Source organism: Thalassophryne amazonica, chromosome 3 (genome assembly GCF_902500255.1).
Source record: "Thalassophryne amazonica chromosome 3, fThaAma1.1, whole genome shotgun sequence".
Classification (NCBI taxonomy): Eukaryota; Metazoa; Chordata; class Actinopteri; order Batrachoidiformes; family Batrachoididae; genus Thalassophryne; species Thalassophryne amazonica.
The window spans coordinates 76,363,314-76,380,012 of NC_047105.1; the positions used below are offsets into that span (position 1 = coordinate 76,363,314).

Here is a 16,699-nt window from a genome sequence, read left to right on the forward strand (position 1 = left end):
GAGGTTGTGCAATTTTTATGAAACCACCAGTAAAAACAAATGTAAAGGGTTTTTGTGTGTCTGTGGTTGGGGTGAGGAAATGGAACAAATGTTCAACAGAGGTTAGAATGAGTAGTACCTTAGTGAGATTTAAGAAACTACTCAAAAAGAACATTATGTCTAAGTATCATAAAGAAGCAAATATAATTTGATTTATATGGAATGTTCAATTTATAAGTGGGACTTATTGTATATTTGAATGTGTGGGTATGTATATGCGTATGTAGATATATAGATATGGGTAGGTGTATATGTATATAAGTGACTGTGTATATGTATGTATATATTTATGTTTGTAAAGTATATACGTATGTATATAGGTATATGTGGCACAGCCCAAGCAGAGGGTCACCCCCAAGAGCCTGGTCTGCTTGAGGTTTCTTCCTTATAGGGAGTTTTTCCTCACCACAGTTGCCTAGTGCTTGCTCTGGGGGTTGGTAAGGTTAGTCCTTACTGGCGTAAAGTGCCTTGATTCGACTTTCTTATGATCTGGTACTATATAAATATAATTATAAGTGAATAGTATATTGATGTGTATGTCTGTGTGTCGACATGTAGTAGTGAATTTATATTTATGTAAATATGACTGATTAGAATTGTTGGACTTGTGCTAGCAGGGGTGGGCGCTAATAAGCTTTGCTTCAGCCCACACCCTTTCGGACTCTCTAGTTTTGTCTGTTTGTTTGTGGAATTGTTCATTTTTTTTCTATTTGAATATTTTGTGTGCCGAATTAAAAAACTTTGTCACTTAAAAAAAAACTTTGTCACTTTGTCACAAAAAACTTTGTCACATAATATATTGTGCGCGTTTGTGTTCTATTCAGGTTAATAAGGTGAAGGCTTAGTAGTTAGAGCCCTACTTTTTTGAGCGGAGTTGTACGTTCACTGTCACCTCCTCTCGTCTCCAACTAGATAATTCGTCTTTGAGTTGAATGAGTGGAGAATGGCCGTCATCTGAAAGCAACAAAACCAACAGCCAGAATATTCAGCTGGGGTGGGGGGAAACCTGTAATAAAATCTTTGTGCTGTAGTCAGAAGGAAGATGCGACGATGACTCAGCCTCAGCTGAATGAGTTCATTCCTCCTCCGGAGTGTCCTGTTTTTGAGCCCAGCTGGGAGGAATTCGCTGACCCTTTTGCGTACATCAACAAAATCCGACCTATCGCTGAGAAAACTGGTATCTGCAAGATCCGACCGCCACGAGTGAGTATTTATAAATTTGCACAAATGTCGCGGGCTACGTTTGATGTATTGGTTGCGGTTAATAATTTAGCGAGCAAAGTTGTGTTTTTATACATGTTTCAATATGGCGGATTGCGGCTAGCTCGAGCTCGGACTGTGTTTAATCTCTCTCTCTCACACTCACACTCACACACACTGTTCATAATCCAGTCTGACTTCTGGTTAAGTTCTCAAAGTCCAAAACACACATCAATCTGTAATAATGTACTTTTTAAAACAAACTAAAGTCTGCCTGTATGCAAATTAAATGAAAATTGTTTATGTTAACAAAATTAAACGCTTCCTGGATTAGTGGCACGGAAATAACTAGGGTTTGACCCAGAAAAATCAACTGACTTGTTTTTATTATGATCGCGCTTAGTTTTAATATTTATCTGGTGTGGGATAACCTAGTTATTTAAATAGCTGCCGCAGATGTCTGATATCTTTAGCTAACATTTGTACGTGCGTGGTGACCAACTGTTTATGGAGAGATGGACCACCTAGAAGCACAATTCAACTTTATTAGCGTTGCAACAATAAAGTGGACGCGGAACCTTTCTTCTTCATCGGTTTTTTGTCGTCTTAGTGCATTGTTTGTTTACTATATTTTGAAGTTGCGGATCAACCTCATGACGCTAAAATTACAATATTGAGTCTCTATGTTGTTATTTGTGGATATCAACCAGTCATGGCAGAATTACGGTTTTGCAGTAACTCGTTTCACACATGGTAGGCAGATTTCGTTTTAATGGCACACAGACCTTATATATTTTGTTGGAACAGGGTAGAGCTTCTTTTCAAGGGTGTGTTCATGGGTTAAAATTCTATAAAGGCCACAGTTTTGCATCGCCATCGTTGATGGCTGACGTCGTTTGCGAGAGATGTCAGTTTTTGTGCCCATATGGTTCGATCTATTTCATGGCGTTGGTTTTGAGTATAAACTGAAGCACTGAACGCCTATTCTGCATGGTTAAACAGATCGGGTAAGGGTGGGTGGGACTGTAACTAAAAAAGGTTGTGAGGTTGACTGCCTTCATGTTTGCTGGTCCAAAATTAAATCTACCCACCGAGGCAAGGCTGACAATGCTACTCTCCTGTTAACAAAGAAAGGTGGCAGCAAACATGGGATCCTGTTTATCCTAGTGATTGTGGAAAGGACCATCGGCTGCCCTAGCTTGTCCAGCTCTTAGAAATCTCCCTCTTAGCTAATTATTTTTATGATTGTTTTAAAATTAAGATAAACTGTAGTCTTAGTACATTATAGACTGAACAGTATAATATTACTGCAAGGTATGAACATTTAGTGGCACTGTCACCATAATGACTGATTATAGAGATTTCCACCAACTGACAAAGGAGGGTGGAGGTTATGTGATCCCCTCTGTCTGCAGATGCTAAATTTAAAACAAAATGGTAGTTGTCAAATTATGCATAAATTTTGTGGATACTTGCTTGTTTAGGTAAAAATGCTTTTATGGAAATCCAAATCTGCCTCAAAACTTTCAACTTGCTTTAATTTTGCCACCATTTTGAGATGGTTGTTGATCTAAATGATAAGGAATTTGTCATTTTATAATGTCACAAAGGTTAAGTTGAATACTCAGAAATGAAACATTGTCAGAAAATAAACTTTTCCAGCAAACATTTTCATAATTTTTTTCCATAGCCCAAGATGTTTGTTTTGCCCGCAGCCCAGAGATATTCAGTTTACTGCTAGATAGGAGTAAAAAAAATAAACCAGAAAGTATCCACATTTAAGAAACAGAAATCATAGAATTTAGATATTTTCAAAAATGAATGAAAATGACTGAGAATAAAAATGCTTGTCAATTAATTTAATAATCGACTAATCACTGCTGCTTTACTCCCACTTCCAAAAGATGTGCAGGTTAGATAAAATGGAAAGTCTAGAAGTTGACTGCCCCCCCCCCCCCCCGCCAAATAAACAATTTATAACGTGTATTGTGTAATGCTTCCATTACTAGCATTAGTTATCTGATGTCAGTTAACTAGATATTACATATGTAATACATAGTTTTCAAGACAAGCAGTGGCTACATCAAACAACATGGCATACAGACTGCTAACAGCTAATGTTAGATTGTTCCTTATCAGAATTTCTGTGTAATATATTGTTTGCTGTCACACATTGATAATGATAAAATAGTTTGGACCACTGGATAACTCATGTTGTTACAGTAATGCTGAACATTACTTACTTCAGACAGTGTTGCGTTTTGTCGAGGAATAATATTGGAGATATTTTATGTTGTTCAGATGTGTAAAAATATTTTTTGACTTATGATGGCGTGCCACAATCTGGCTACTTAATGGGAAGTGCTTGCCCAGGGGGTGGATAAGGCTAGGTTAGGTTACTCTTCTGAAACGCCTTGAGGCAACTTATGATGTGAATTGGCAGTGTATAAATTAACTGACTGGGGGAAACGCTGCATATTCATATAAAAGGAAGCTACTTTTTGATGTTAAACGCTATAGCTCAAACATTGAATGAACAATTTGAATTATTCTGTTTTTGTAGCCTTGGTCTATATCAGTTACTAATGCTGCCATGTAGACATAATGTGATTGCCCCTAGTACATTAATCAACAACTACACACACACACTCATCTTCAGCCGCTTAGTCCAATCAAGGGTCGCGGGGGCTGGAGCCAATCCCAGCAGTCATAGAACGTGAGGTGCGGTACACCTAGGACAGGAGGCCAGTCTGTCGCAGGGCCACAAACAGACAAACACATTCACACCCACTCGTACACCTATGGACAATTTAAAGATTCCAATCCACCTAACACACATGTCTTTGGATGTGGGAGGAAACCCACGCAAACATGCAAATAGAACATGCAAACTCCACACAGAAAGGCCACAAGCAGGAATTGAACCCATGACCTTCTCGCTGAGGCAACAGTGCTAACCACTAAGCCTCCGTGCTGCCTAATCAACAACTATTATTTTGATAATTGGTTAATCATTTTGAATATTGTGTTTTGTTTTTGTTTTTTTTTCCCCCACATTCTGTAATTTCAGCTTCTTAAATGTTAATATCTTCTGGTTTATTTTGCCAGTTTCTTTACTCTTATGTGGCAGTAACCAGAAATAACTCCGGGTTGTGGACAAAATAAGACATTTGGGGCCTGTACTACGAAGGGGTTACTGGCTTATCAGGGTAACTTCTGGAGTAAGTTGATGACGTATGGAGTAACTTTCCGGTTAACCCGTACTATGAAAGGTGGATAGATTTCGATCAAGGCATGCTGCCACGGCAACTTACGCTTTGCGCCAAACCTGCTCCGAGCAGGTTATGTTCCAGGATTAGCGTGAGTTTTCCGCTTAACCACTCCCTATATAAGTACCGTCCATCCGCCTGCATCACTCCGAAGACAATGCCGACCTACCTGGATGATCCGTTTGATATTGGGGCACAAATTGTGGGGGCTCTCTCCACAGGGCAAGGGTTTTTAAAGACCGCCGGAATCCACTGACATACCTGGACGATATTCTCTATGAAAGATATAGATCCTCAGCCGAGGGAATTCGTTATCTTTGACAGCTGATTGGGCCAGAAGTCTGTAACATCATCCATCGTACACTGTAAAAAAAAAAAGACTGTTGTTTTTACAGTAAGACGCTGGCAGCTATGGTCACACTGTAAAAAATACAGCAGTTAAATGTACAAAAAAAAAGAGCTCTTGTTTGTAGATGTAACAGTTGCTTTAATGTGAGTCAGCCGTGGTTCATTCACTGTAAATCCACATACATATTATGTCTGTAATGTTATCTACTGTGCTGCTGTATGTTTTACAGGAAGTCCCTGGTAATCACAGCTGCCAGCGTTTTCCTGTGAAAACAAGTCATTTTTTACAGTGTAACAATGCCCCGACGATCAAGCAGATAATGTGCCTTGCGCTTGGATATTCTGCCAGTGGACAATTTATGTATTCCATCGGTGATGCTGAACATCTGAGCAAGAATACTGTATGTTGTATGATTCACAAGGTAGTACTTGCCCCTATCTAAACTGTTGGATGCATTTGGCGTTTTCCCTGGCCATTTATCCGCAGTGCAAATCAATGAAGGGTTTTATGCAATCGCGTGTAATTACTAATATCAAAATAGGTCTAATGCATGTCCATTAATTAGGCGAAGTGGGGCTTATCAAGCTATGAATATAAACCTACCGTTTTGAAGGATGAAGGATGTTTTTATATTTCATCTTCACCTGCTGCCAGCCAGGTGCGTTTGGCACTGCTATTGCATCTGAAATATTGACAGGATTAGGAATAGCAATCATACAGTCAAGGTAGCCTATTTAGGAAACATTAAATTAACCTAACATTTATTAGGAGGCCTATGGCCACTTCTGAATCGTGTTGCATCTGGGTGTAATTAATGGAAGAGGGGCATTTTTCTACACATATCAGACATTCCATGGGTTAATCATCTGTAACGGATTTGGAGAACAATTACGCATTTACCCGATCAGCAATATGTTTCCAACAAGCCTGTCTTTCTTTATTGGCAGACGATGTGTTCGATTTCCCCCTTAACGTTAATTTAAATTCCTCGTAGCTCCGCATAATAATCGTGCATTCTTCTCCAGTAAAGTAAGGTGACCGCGTCATTGAAAAAATGGTGACGTGTGCTGCAAAACGCCCCTTTTATGTGAACGCGCACAAACTCCACTTAGGTTAACACAGGTTCAACAAATCAACATCATATTCAGCGTCGTAGTACCGATTAACACCACTTGAGGGAACCAGGTTTTGTCAACCCCGGTTTAAGAGGTTGACCTTGGGTTACATCTGAGTAAGTTAACCCTGCTTCGTAGTACAGGCCCTTGAAGGCATCATCTTGGCCTTTGGAAAACATTGTTTATTGACCTAATAGCTGATTGATTAATCCATCAGTTATTTTATATTACAAGGATCAGACCAGTCCTGTCTGTGATGGATGCTGAAGTTTTGAGCCACGCTTTTTTTATCATCCAGAATTGATTAATGCAATGTTTTGTTGTCTGGTTTGTCACTCCAGAGTACCCGGGTTGTGGTTGATTCAGAATGCAGCTGTAGTTGACTGGATGTTGACTGGAACGAGAAAGCTTGACCATATTACCCTGGTGTTACACTCTCTTCACTGGTTATCTGTTCATGTGAGGGCAGATTTCAAGATTCTGTTGTTGATTTTAAGATACTTAGTGGCAGTGTACCTTCTTATTTGGTTGAGTTGTTAAAGCTTTATGTGCTAGCATGCTCCCTGCGTTTACAGGGAGCTGGTTTGTAGTGTGTTCTGAAGAGTAAAAAGGGTGTGGGAGGTAGAGCTTTTTCATATCACAAACCAACTTTGTGGAACAGTTTACTTACTGAAGTCAGGCAATCAACTTAAGTTAAAACTTTTAAGGACAAACTTAAGTTACCTTTTCTCTAAGGCATATAACCTCTGAGAGTTGTGTGGTACAGCTTTATTTTATGTTTTGATGTCTGTATTTGTAATATACAACCCCTGGCAAAAATTATGGAATCACCGGCCTCGGAGGATGTTCATTCAGTTGTTTAATTTTGTAGAAAAAAAGCAGATCACAGACATGACACAAAACTAAAGTCATTTCAAATGGCAACTTTCTGGCTTTAAGAAACACTATAAGAAATCAGGAAAAAAAATTGTGGCAGTCAGTAACGGTTACTTTTTTAGATCAAGCAGAGGGAAAAAAATATGGACTCACTCAATTCTGAGGAATAAATTATGGAGTCACCCTGTAAATTTTCATCCTCAAAACTAACACCTGCATCAAATCAGATCTGCTCATTAGTCTGCATCTAAAAAGGAGTGATCGCACCTTGGAGAGCTGTTGCACCAAGTGGACTGACATGAATCATAGCTCCAACATGAGAGATGTCAATTGAAACAAAGGAGAGGATTATCAAACTCTTAAGAGGGTAAATCATCACACAATGTTGCAAAAGATGTTGGTTGTTCACAGTCAGCTGTGTCTAAACTCTGGACCAAATACAAACAACATGGGAAGGTTGTTAAAGGCAAACATACTGGTAGACCAAGGAAGACATCAAAGCGTCAAGACAGAAAACTTAAAGCAATATGTCTCAAAAATCGAAAATGCACAACAAAACAAATGAGGAACGAATGGGACGAAACTGGAGTCAACGTCTGTGACCGAACTGTAAGAAACCGCCTAAAGGAAATGGGATTTACATACAGAAAAGCTAAACAAAAGCCATCATTAACACCTAAACAGAAAAAACAAGGTTACAATGGGCTAAGGAAAAGCAATCGTGGACTGTGGCTGACTGGATGAAAGTCATATTCAGTGATGAATCTCGAATCTGCATTGGGCAAGGTGATGATGCTGGAACTTTTGTTTGGTGCCGTTCCAATGAGATTTATAAAGATGACTGCCTGAAGAGAACATGTAAATTTCCACAGTCATTGATGATATGGGGCTGCATGTCAGGTAAAGGCACTGGGGAGATGGCTGTCATTACATCATCAATAAATGCACAAGTTTACGTTGATATTTTGGACACTTTTCTTATTCCATCAATTGAAAGGATGTTTGGGGATGATGAAATCATTTTTCAAGATGATAATGCATCTTGCCATAGAGCAAAAACTGTGAAAACATTCCTTGCAAAAAGACACATAGGGTCAATGTCGTGGCCTGCAAATAGTCCGGATCTTAATCCAATTGAAAATCTTTGGTGGAAGTTGAAGAAAATGGTCCATGACAAGGCTCCAACCTGCAAAGCTGATCTGGCAACAGCAATCAGAGAAAGTTGGAGCCAGATTGATGAAGAGTACTGTTTGTCACTCATTAAGTCCATGCCTCAGAGACTGCAAGCTGTTATAAAAGCCAGAGGTGGTGCAACAAAATACTAGTGATGTGTTGGAGCGTTCTTTTGTTTTTCATGATTCCATAATTTTTTTCTTCAGAATTGAGTGATTCCGTATTTTTTTCCCTCTGCTTGGTCTAAAAAGTAACCGTTACTGACTGCCACAATTATTTTTCCTGATTTCTTATAGTGTTTCTTAAAGCCAGAAAGTTGCCATTTGAAATGGCTTTAGTTTTGTGTCATGTCTGTGATCTGCTTTTTTTCTACAAAATTAAACAACTGAATGAACATCCTCTGAGGCAGGTGATTCCATAATTTTTGCCAGGGGTTGTATAATGATTTTATGTTTTTAATCTTATTTTAACATAGGCAGGGGTGGTGGCCAAGTGGTTAGTGTGCTTGGTTTCAGTGTGGAATGTTCCTGTTTCAAACCCAGCCCCTGCCCATTTCTCCATGTAATGTGGAGTTGCGTCAGGAAGGGCATCCAGCATAAAACTTGCGGCAAATCAACATGCAGATCTACGTTTGATCTGCTGTGGCGACCTTGAGTGAAAACAAGAGAGCAGCTAAAGGGACTTACTAATCTTATTTTTAACGTCTTTTATGTTGTGTGTTGTTTTATGGCTTTAATGATTTATGGGCTCTGTTGTGCAGCACCAAAATTATTGTTGTTGATGATGAAACAATTTTAATAATAGTTTTTGTAGCGGTCCTTGACAGAACTGATTTTATTTAGCTAATTTGCACTACATGCACACATAATATTCTGGGACTGAATCACGCCCACAGTCCTAGTCAAAATTATTAGTACCCTTGAATTTTAAGTATAAAATTTTAAAATATGATTAGAACTGTATGCAAATGATTGTACCTCTGGGGACCCCTCTGTTAAACTCCTGAAGTTTACGGACGACACCACCATCATTGGACTCATCCAGGATGGTGATGAGGCTCCATACAGACAGGAGGTGGAATAATTGGTCCTCTGGTGTGGTCAGAACAACTTGGAGCTGAACCCACTCAAGACTGTAGAGATGATAGTAGACTTCAGGAGGAACCCACCATCACTCACCCTCCATCCTCAACAGCACTGTACCTACTGTGGACACTTTCCAGTTCCTGGGATCCACCATCTCCCAAGATCTGACATGGACCTCCTACATAGACTCCATCAGGAAAAAGGCACAACAGAGGATGTGCTTCCTCAGACAGCTCAGAAAGTTCAACCTAGCACAGGAACTGCTCATCATCATCATCAGACAGAAAAAGAGTCTGTTGCTCTATAAAAAAGCCCTCCGTAAAGCTAGGACATCTTTCTACTCATCACTAATTGAAGAAAATAAGAACAATCCCAGGTTTCTTTTCAGCACTGTAGCCAGGCTGACAAAGAGTCAGAGCTCTATTGAGCTCAGTATTCCATTAACTTTAACTAGTAATGACTTCATGACTTTCTTTGCTAACAAAATTTTAACTATTAGAGAAAAAATTACTCATAACCATCCCAAAGACGTATCGTTATCTTTGGCTGCTTTCAGTGATGCCGGTATTTGGTTAGACTCTTTCTCTCTGATTGTTCTGTCTGAGTTATTTTCATTAGTTACTTCATCCAAACCATCAACATGTTTATTAGACCCCATTCCTACCAGGCTGCTCAAGGAAGCCCTACCATTATTTAATGCTTCGATCTTAAATATGATCAATCTATCTTTGTTAGTTGGCTATGTACCACAGGCTTTTAAGGTGGCAGTAATTAAACCATTACTTAAAAAGCCATCACCTGACCCAGCTATCTTAGCTAATTATAGGCCAATCTCCAACCTTCCTTTTCTCTCAGAAATTCTTGAAAGGGTAGTTGTAAAACAGCTAACTGATCATCTGCAGAGGAATGGTCTATTTGAAGAGTTTCAGTCAGGTTTTAGAGTTCATCATAGTACAGAAACAGCATTAGTGAAGGTTACAAATGATCTTCTTATGGCCTCGGACAGTGGACTCATCTCTGTGCTTGTTCTGTTAGACCTCAGTGCTGCTTTTGATACTGTTGACCATAAAATTTTATTACAGAGATTAGAGCATGCCATAGGTATTAAAGGCACTGCGCTGCGGTGAATCATATTTGTCTAATAGATTACAATTTGTTCATGTAAATGGGGAATCTTCTTCACAGACTAAAGTTAATTATGGAATTCCACAAGGTTCTGTGCTAGGACCAATTTTATTCACTTTATACATGCTTCCCTTAGGCAGTATTATTAGACGGTATTGCTTAAATTTTCATTGTTACGCAGATGATACCCAGCTTTATCTATCCATGAAGCCAGAGGACACACACCAATTAGCTAAACTGCAGGATTGTCTTACAGACATAAAGACATGGATGACCTCTAATTTCCTGCTTTTAAACTCAGATAAAACTGAAGTTATTGTACTTGGCCCCACAAATCTTAGAAACATGGTGTCTAACCAGATCCTTACTCTGGATGGCATTACCCTGACCTCTAGTAATACTGTGAGAAATCTTGGAGTCATTTTTGATCAGGATGTGTCATTCAAAGCGTATATTAAACAAATATGTAGGACTGCTTTTTTGCATTTACGCAATATCTCTAAAATCAGAAAGGTCTTGTCTCAGAGTGATGCTGAAAAACTAATTCATGCATTTATTTCCTCTAGGCTGGACTATTGTAATTCATTATTATCAGGTTGTCCTAAAAGTTCCATAAAAAGCCTTCAGTTAATTCAAAATGCTGCAGCTAGAGTACTGACGGGGACTAGAAGGAGAGAGCATATCTCACCAATATTGGCCTCTCTTCATTGGCTTCCTGTTAATTCTAGAATAGAATTTAAAATTCTTCTCCTTACTTATAAGGTTTTGAATAATCAGGTCCCATCTTATCTTAGGGACCTCGTAGTACCATATCACCCCAATAGAGCGCTTCGTTCTCAGACTGCAGGCTTACTTGTAGTTCCTAGGGTTTGTAAGAGTAGAATGGGAGGCAGAGCCTTCAGCTTTCAGGCTCCTCTCCTGTGGAACCAGCTCCCAATTCGGATCAGGGAGACAGACACCCTCTCTGCTTAGGCTTAAAACTTTCCTTTTTGCTAAAGCTTATAGTTAGGGCTGGATCAGGTGACCCTGAACCATCCCTTAGTTATGCTGCTATAGACGTAGACTGCTGGGGGGTTCCCATGATGCACTGTTTCTTTCTCTTTTTGCTCTGTATGCACCACTCTGCATTTAATCATTAGTGATCGATCTCTGCTCCCCTCCACAGCATGTCTTTTTCCTGGTTCTCTCCCTCAGCCCCAACCAGTCCCAGCAGAAGACTGCCCCTCCCTGAGCCTGGTTCTGCTGGAGGTTTCTTCCTGTTAAAAGGGAGTTTTTCCTTCCCACTGTAGCCAAGTGCTTGCTCACAGGGGGTCGTTTTGACCGTTGGGGTTTTACATAATTATTGTATGGCCTTGCCTTACAATATAAAGCGCCTTGGGGCAACTGTTTGTTGTGATTTGGCGCTATATAAAAAAATTGATTGATTGATCTTCTACACATCTATCATCTAGTCTGTTTTGTGCATGTCTATCTGTTTGGTTTCCCTCTGCCTCCATGGCAGGCACAGACTTCAACAAACTGTCAGGTCTGCATAAAAAAAATCGTTGGAGCCAGTCTTCCCTCCATCAAGGACTTATGCCAGTCCAGGGCCAGGAAGCGACCTGGTAACATCTTTGCAGACCCCTCACACCCTGGACACACACCGTTTAAACTCCTCCCCTCTGGTCAATGTTACAGAGTTCTGTACGTCAAAATGAGACACGGGAACAGTTTCTGCCACAGGCAATCACACTGATGAACAGTTTAACCTGCCAAAAAACTCACTAATTCATATACCTCGTGTACAGCTTAACTTCAATCTGTTGTCTGTTTCACACATTCTTTTTTTTTTTCTTTTATTGCACATTTTCTTTTGCTTGCACTTTTTTTTTTTACTGTGAATTATTCGGTGTTTAGTGTATATTTATACATGCCCATGCAGAGAGACTGCAGCTAAACTGAAGTCAAATTCCTTCTACTCTGTGGATACTTGGCGAATAAAAGCTGTTCTGATTTGAAACCAGTTTTGTATCATCACAATATTTAATAAAACGTTCAAATTTATTTCACAATGAAGTGCTTTAAGATAATGAACTTAAAACTAGATATAACAATTATTGGAACACTAATGAATTTTTAAAAATCACTGTCTTTTTTAATTACCAGTCAGGTAATTGATAGATGAACATTTCCAAGTCACACAATATATATTGGGCTTGAATCAGTCATGAATGTAAACAGTATGGTGCTGTGTGGTAAATCTGTGCAGAGTAGACCAAAAAAATGACTATGCTAGCCTGTATGAGCTTATGGAGCCCACCTAGGGACATAGTTAATTTTTTTTTGGCCCAGATTATTGCGTTCCCTCGCAATATTACTGCATTCCCTCGCAATAGTTTTTGCGTTCCCTCGTCATCACCTAATATCATATTACAGCTCGTGCCTGTTGGAGCACACAGTGAGTGGAATCAGGTGGGAGAGACTGAACGCATATGCGTGCGCACACACAACAGACAGCAACAGGATTCACGAGCGAATGGGATCCTGTGAGATGGAGTAAGTTGCTAAAACTTGCACAGCTGTAAGACTCCGTATGAAATATAGTTTATTTATACAGCAGTGATAGTAATTAGCAACACCTGTTAGTGTGCCTTATGAACGTGTTTTTGTTTTGTTTTTTTTACCGTCCCCTGGCCGAAACAGGCCATTTTTCTTTAAAGTACGCTTCAGAGTCTTCATGCACATAATCATATTGTGTCTCGCAGACAAAGCCTCGGTCCAGTATATATTATTGTATGTGAGCCCCAGGTTAAAGTAAAAGTTAATCAAGTTCTGGTTATCCATGATGTGCAATCCATCCAAACGATTCAACAAACCTGTGTGTCGCCAGGCTGACTCAAAGGTTATTGCAAGGGAACGCAAAAGGTATTGCGAGGGAATGCAATAATCTCAGCCCAAAAAAATTAACCTCCATGTCCCTAGGCGGGGGAACGCAATAATATTGCAAGGGAACACAAAAGTATTGCGAGGGAACGCAATAATCTGGGCCAAAAAAAATTTAACCATGTCCCAAGGCGGGCTCTGTATGCTCTTGTGAGGTCTCATTTTCATTTTTTCTTCTTATCTCCAGTGTAAATAGTCTCGCACAGAAAAGGCTTTGCAAAAAAGAGGCTTGCGTAACGTGTTTTTGATTAGTAACTTAGTGCACAGGTGGTGAGAGGTTTCCATTTTATCAGTCACATTTGAGTCTAGACAAAAATGACATGGCTGAAAATTATGTACAGCAACAAAATCTTAATCTTAAATCTGTTCGTAAATACCTCCTCACCACTTGTCATTATATATCAGAAAAGAGTTTGTCATGCTTTGACCAAAATTGTGCATATTAGTCAGGTACGTACAGTGCATCCAGAAAGTATTCACAGCGCTTCACTTTTTCCACATTTTGTTATGTTACAGCCTTATACCAAAATTAATTAACTTTTTTCCTCAAAATTCTACACACAATACCCATAATGACAATGTGTTTTGTTTTGTTTTTTTAAGATTTATGCAAAGTCGGTAATAAAAAAAAAAAACTAAGAAATCACATGTATGTACATGCATACTCACAGCCTTTGCCATGAAGCTCAAAATTGGGCTCAGGTGCATCCTGTTTCCATTGATCATCTTTGAGATGTTTCTACAGCTTAATTGGAGTCCACCTGTGGTAAGTTCACTTGATTGAAGATTATTTGGAAAGGCACACAGCTGTCTACATATAAGCTCCCACAGTTGACAGTCCATGTCAGAGCATGAAGTCAAAGGAATTGTCTGTAGACGTCCGAGACAGGATTGTCTCGAGGCACAAATCTGGAGAAGGGTATAGAAAACTTTCTGCTGCTTTGTAGGTCACAATGAGCACAGTGGCCTTCATCATTCCATAAATGGAAGAAGATCGGATCCCCCAGAACTCTGCCGGTGTCCCGTCGAGATGAGGTGAACGTCGAGATGAGGTGCGTCGCGTTACTGCGCATGCGCAAATCGCTCTACCCCGGACTTGAAGACGTCACTCGTCGAGATGAGGTGCCTTGTGCAACTGCACATGGGGAGATGATATAACTCGCTCGACGTGCAACTGCGCATGCGCCTTTTGTTTTTTGTTGTTGTTTTTATTTTTTTCTGTCTTTTTTTTTTATTGTATTCAGTGTATTTATAGCCTAGTAAGTAAAACATTTTCTGTATTTTACGTTAGGAGCATAAATGTATGTATATGTATATTTTGTCTGTCGAAATAAGCAGACTCCAGGTTAAAAATACTTATTGTTTTATAGTGAGTAGATTTTATACATTACTACGTTCGGATGAGCAATTTAAACATTTACTTGCCCATCAAAATAAGCGAACTTCGTCAAGTAATTTTTTCAGTGCACACATAAGCAGTTACGCGGAGGTGCCATGCACCTCATCTCGACGGCGCACCTCATCTCGACAGAACACCGGCCATCTAAACTGACCGACTGGGGGAGAAGGGCCTTAGTCAGGGAGGTGACCAAGAACCCGATGGTCACTCTGTCAGAGCAACAGCATTCCTCTGTGGAGAGAGGAAAAACCTTCCAGAAGGACAAGCATCTCTGCAGAAATCCACCAATCAGGCCTGTACAGTAGAGTGGCCAGATAGAAGCTCCTCCTTCATAAAAGGCACATGCAGCCCATCTGAAGTTTGCCAAAAACTATCTAAAGGATTCTCAAACAATGACAAACAAAATTCTGTGGTCTGATGAGACAAAGATTGAACTCTTTGGTGTAAATGCCAGGTGTCATGTTTGGAGGAAACCAGGCACCATCCCTACAGTGAAGCACAGTGGTGGCAGCGTCATGCTGTGGGCAGGAACCTGGGAGACTACTCAGGATTGAGTGAAAGATGAATGCAGCAATGTACAGAGACATCCTGGATTAAAAATCTGCTCCAGAGCGCTCTTGACCTTGGACTGGAGCAACAGATTATCTATCAGCGGGACAATGACCCTAAAGACTCGGTCCCACCAAATAATAAGCCATGAATAATGAGCCACGCACGGGTGTGTCAGAGATTATTTGAAAAATGATCCACATTTTAAGCCATCACATATCTGGTACTAAGGCACCTCTATGTGCCTCACATGTGCCACATATCAGCCACGACTGACCTGTCAGCCCCGTCTAGCCTCAAATGGCTTGTGTTGCCGTATATGATCCACATCAAGCCACGTATGATCCATGTAGCACCATGTAACGTGACGTTGGTGCACGTTTATGCATAGCTTTGGTACAAACCTCCAGCCCTTCCACACTTGATCCCTTTTAAAGTGTGAGTTTTCAATTCACAGCATCCATTCAAGATGTTGTCAAATTTTTTAAACACAGTCCAAAAATAGACGCTCCAGTATAGTCCAGCCGGTGTGTGCTGTGCGTCAGGCTGATGTTCACCTGTCTTCCAGAGTCATTAAATGCACCAGACCAGCTAGAACTGAACCATGGGTTCCTGGACAGTCACCTCTGCGCTTCTTCTCACTGGCTTTATTTCTTCCGCAGCTTTGCTGGCTTTATTTGTTCCACGGCTTTAACCACACAGTCATTTTGACATTGTGATCCAACTTTTAACTTTGTGTTCGTCCGTTATTGGCTGCAAAATCACTTTTTTGTGAGCTGGCGTTGTGCATAAATGCTCGTCTTGATAATAAAATGAGCGTGATTGAGGCATCTTTGATTGAGATATAATACAAAATGTACACCAAATGGGCTTTTCAATATTAAATTCAAATGTCCAAAATACCATACCCCTTATACCATACCCTTTATTTATATAGCACATTTCACAAACACAGTTTCCAAAGTGCTGTACACAAAAAAAAAAAACACAGAGGACCACACACTCATGCGGTGTTAAAAGCCAAAGCTTAAAAATGGGTCTTTAGATGAGACTTAAAACACTCTACAGTGGGGGCTGTTTGGATATTAAGAGGCAAATCATTTCACAGCTGAGGGCCCACCACAGAAAAAGTCCTATCTCCCCTGGTTTTAAGTCTCGTCACAGGCACCACAAGCTGGAACTGGCCCTCAGACCGCAAAACACGGGGAGGCTGATCAATTTGGATGAGGTCCGAAATGTACATTGGGGCCAGTCCATTCAGAGCTTTAAAAACAAACAATAAAATCTTAAAATCAACTCTAAAACGAACTGTAAGCCAGTGCACTGGAGTAATGTCCTCTCCCCTTCTGCTCCCAGTTAAGAGACGCACAGCAGAATTCTGGACCAACTGTAAGCGAGAAAGTGCATTTTGGCTGATGCCGATAAAAAGTGCATTACAGTAGTCTAAACAAGAGGACACAAAAGCGTGCACGACTTGTTCAAAGGCATTAAAAGATAAAAAAGGTTTAACTTTGGATAAAAGACGCAAATGATAAAATCCAGATTTGACAACGGCGTTTACCTGCTTGTCAAATTTAAAATCTTTGTCAGTAATGACG

At 40.0% G+C, this 16,699-nt stretch overlaps 1 protein-coding gene across 1 annotated transcript in view; it reads left to right on the plus strand.

Moving 5' to 3' along the window:
- The first annotated feature begins 927 nt into the window (after positions 1-927).
- kdm5ba (lysine (K)-specific demethylase 5Ba) overlaps positions 928-16,699 on the plus strand; it is a 94,919-nt gene continuing 79,147 nt past the window's right edge. The window contains exon 1 of the mRNA XM_034166848.1: positions 928-1,242. Coding sequence (XP_034022739.1) covers positions 1,090-1,242 — 153 coding nt within the window. The 5' untranslated portion in view covers positions 928-1,089. The remainder of the gene's footprint in view (positions 1,243-16,699) is intronic.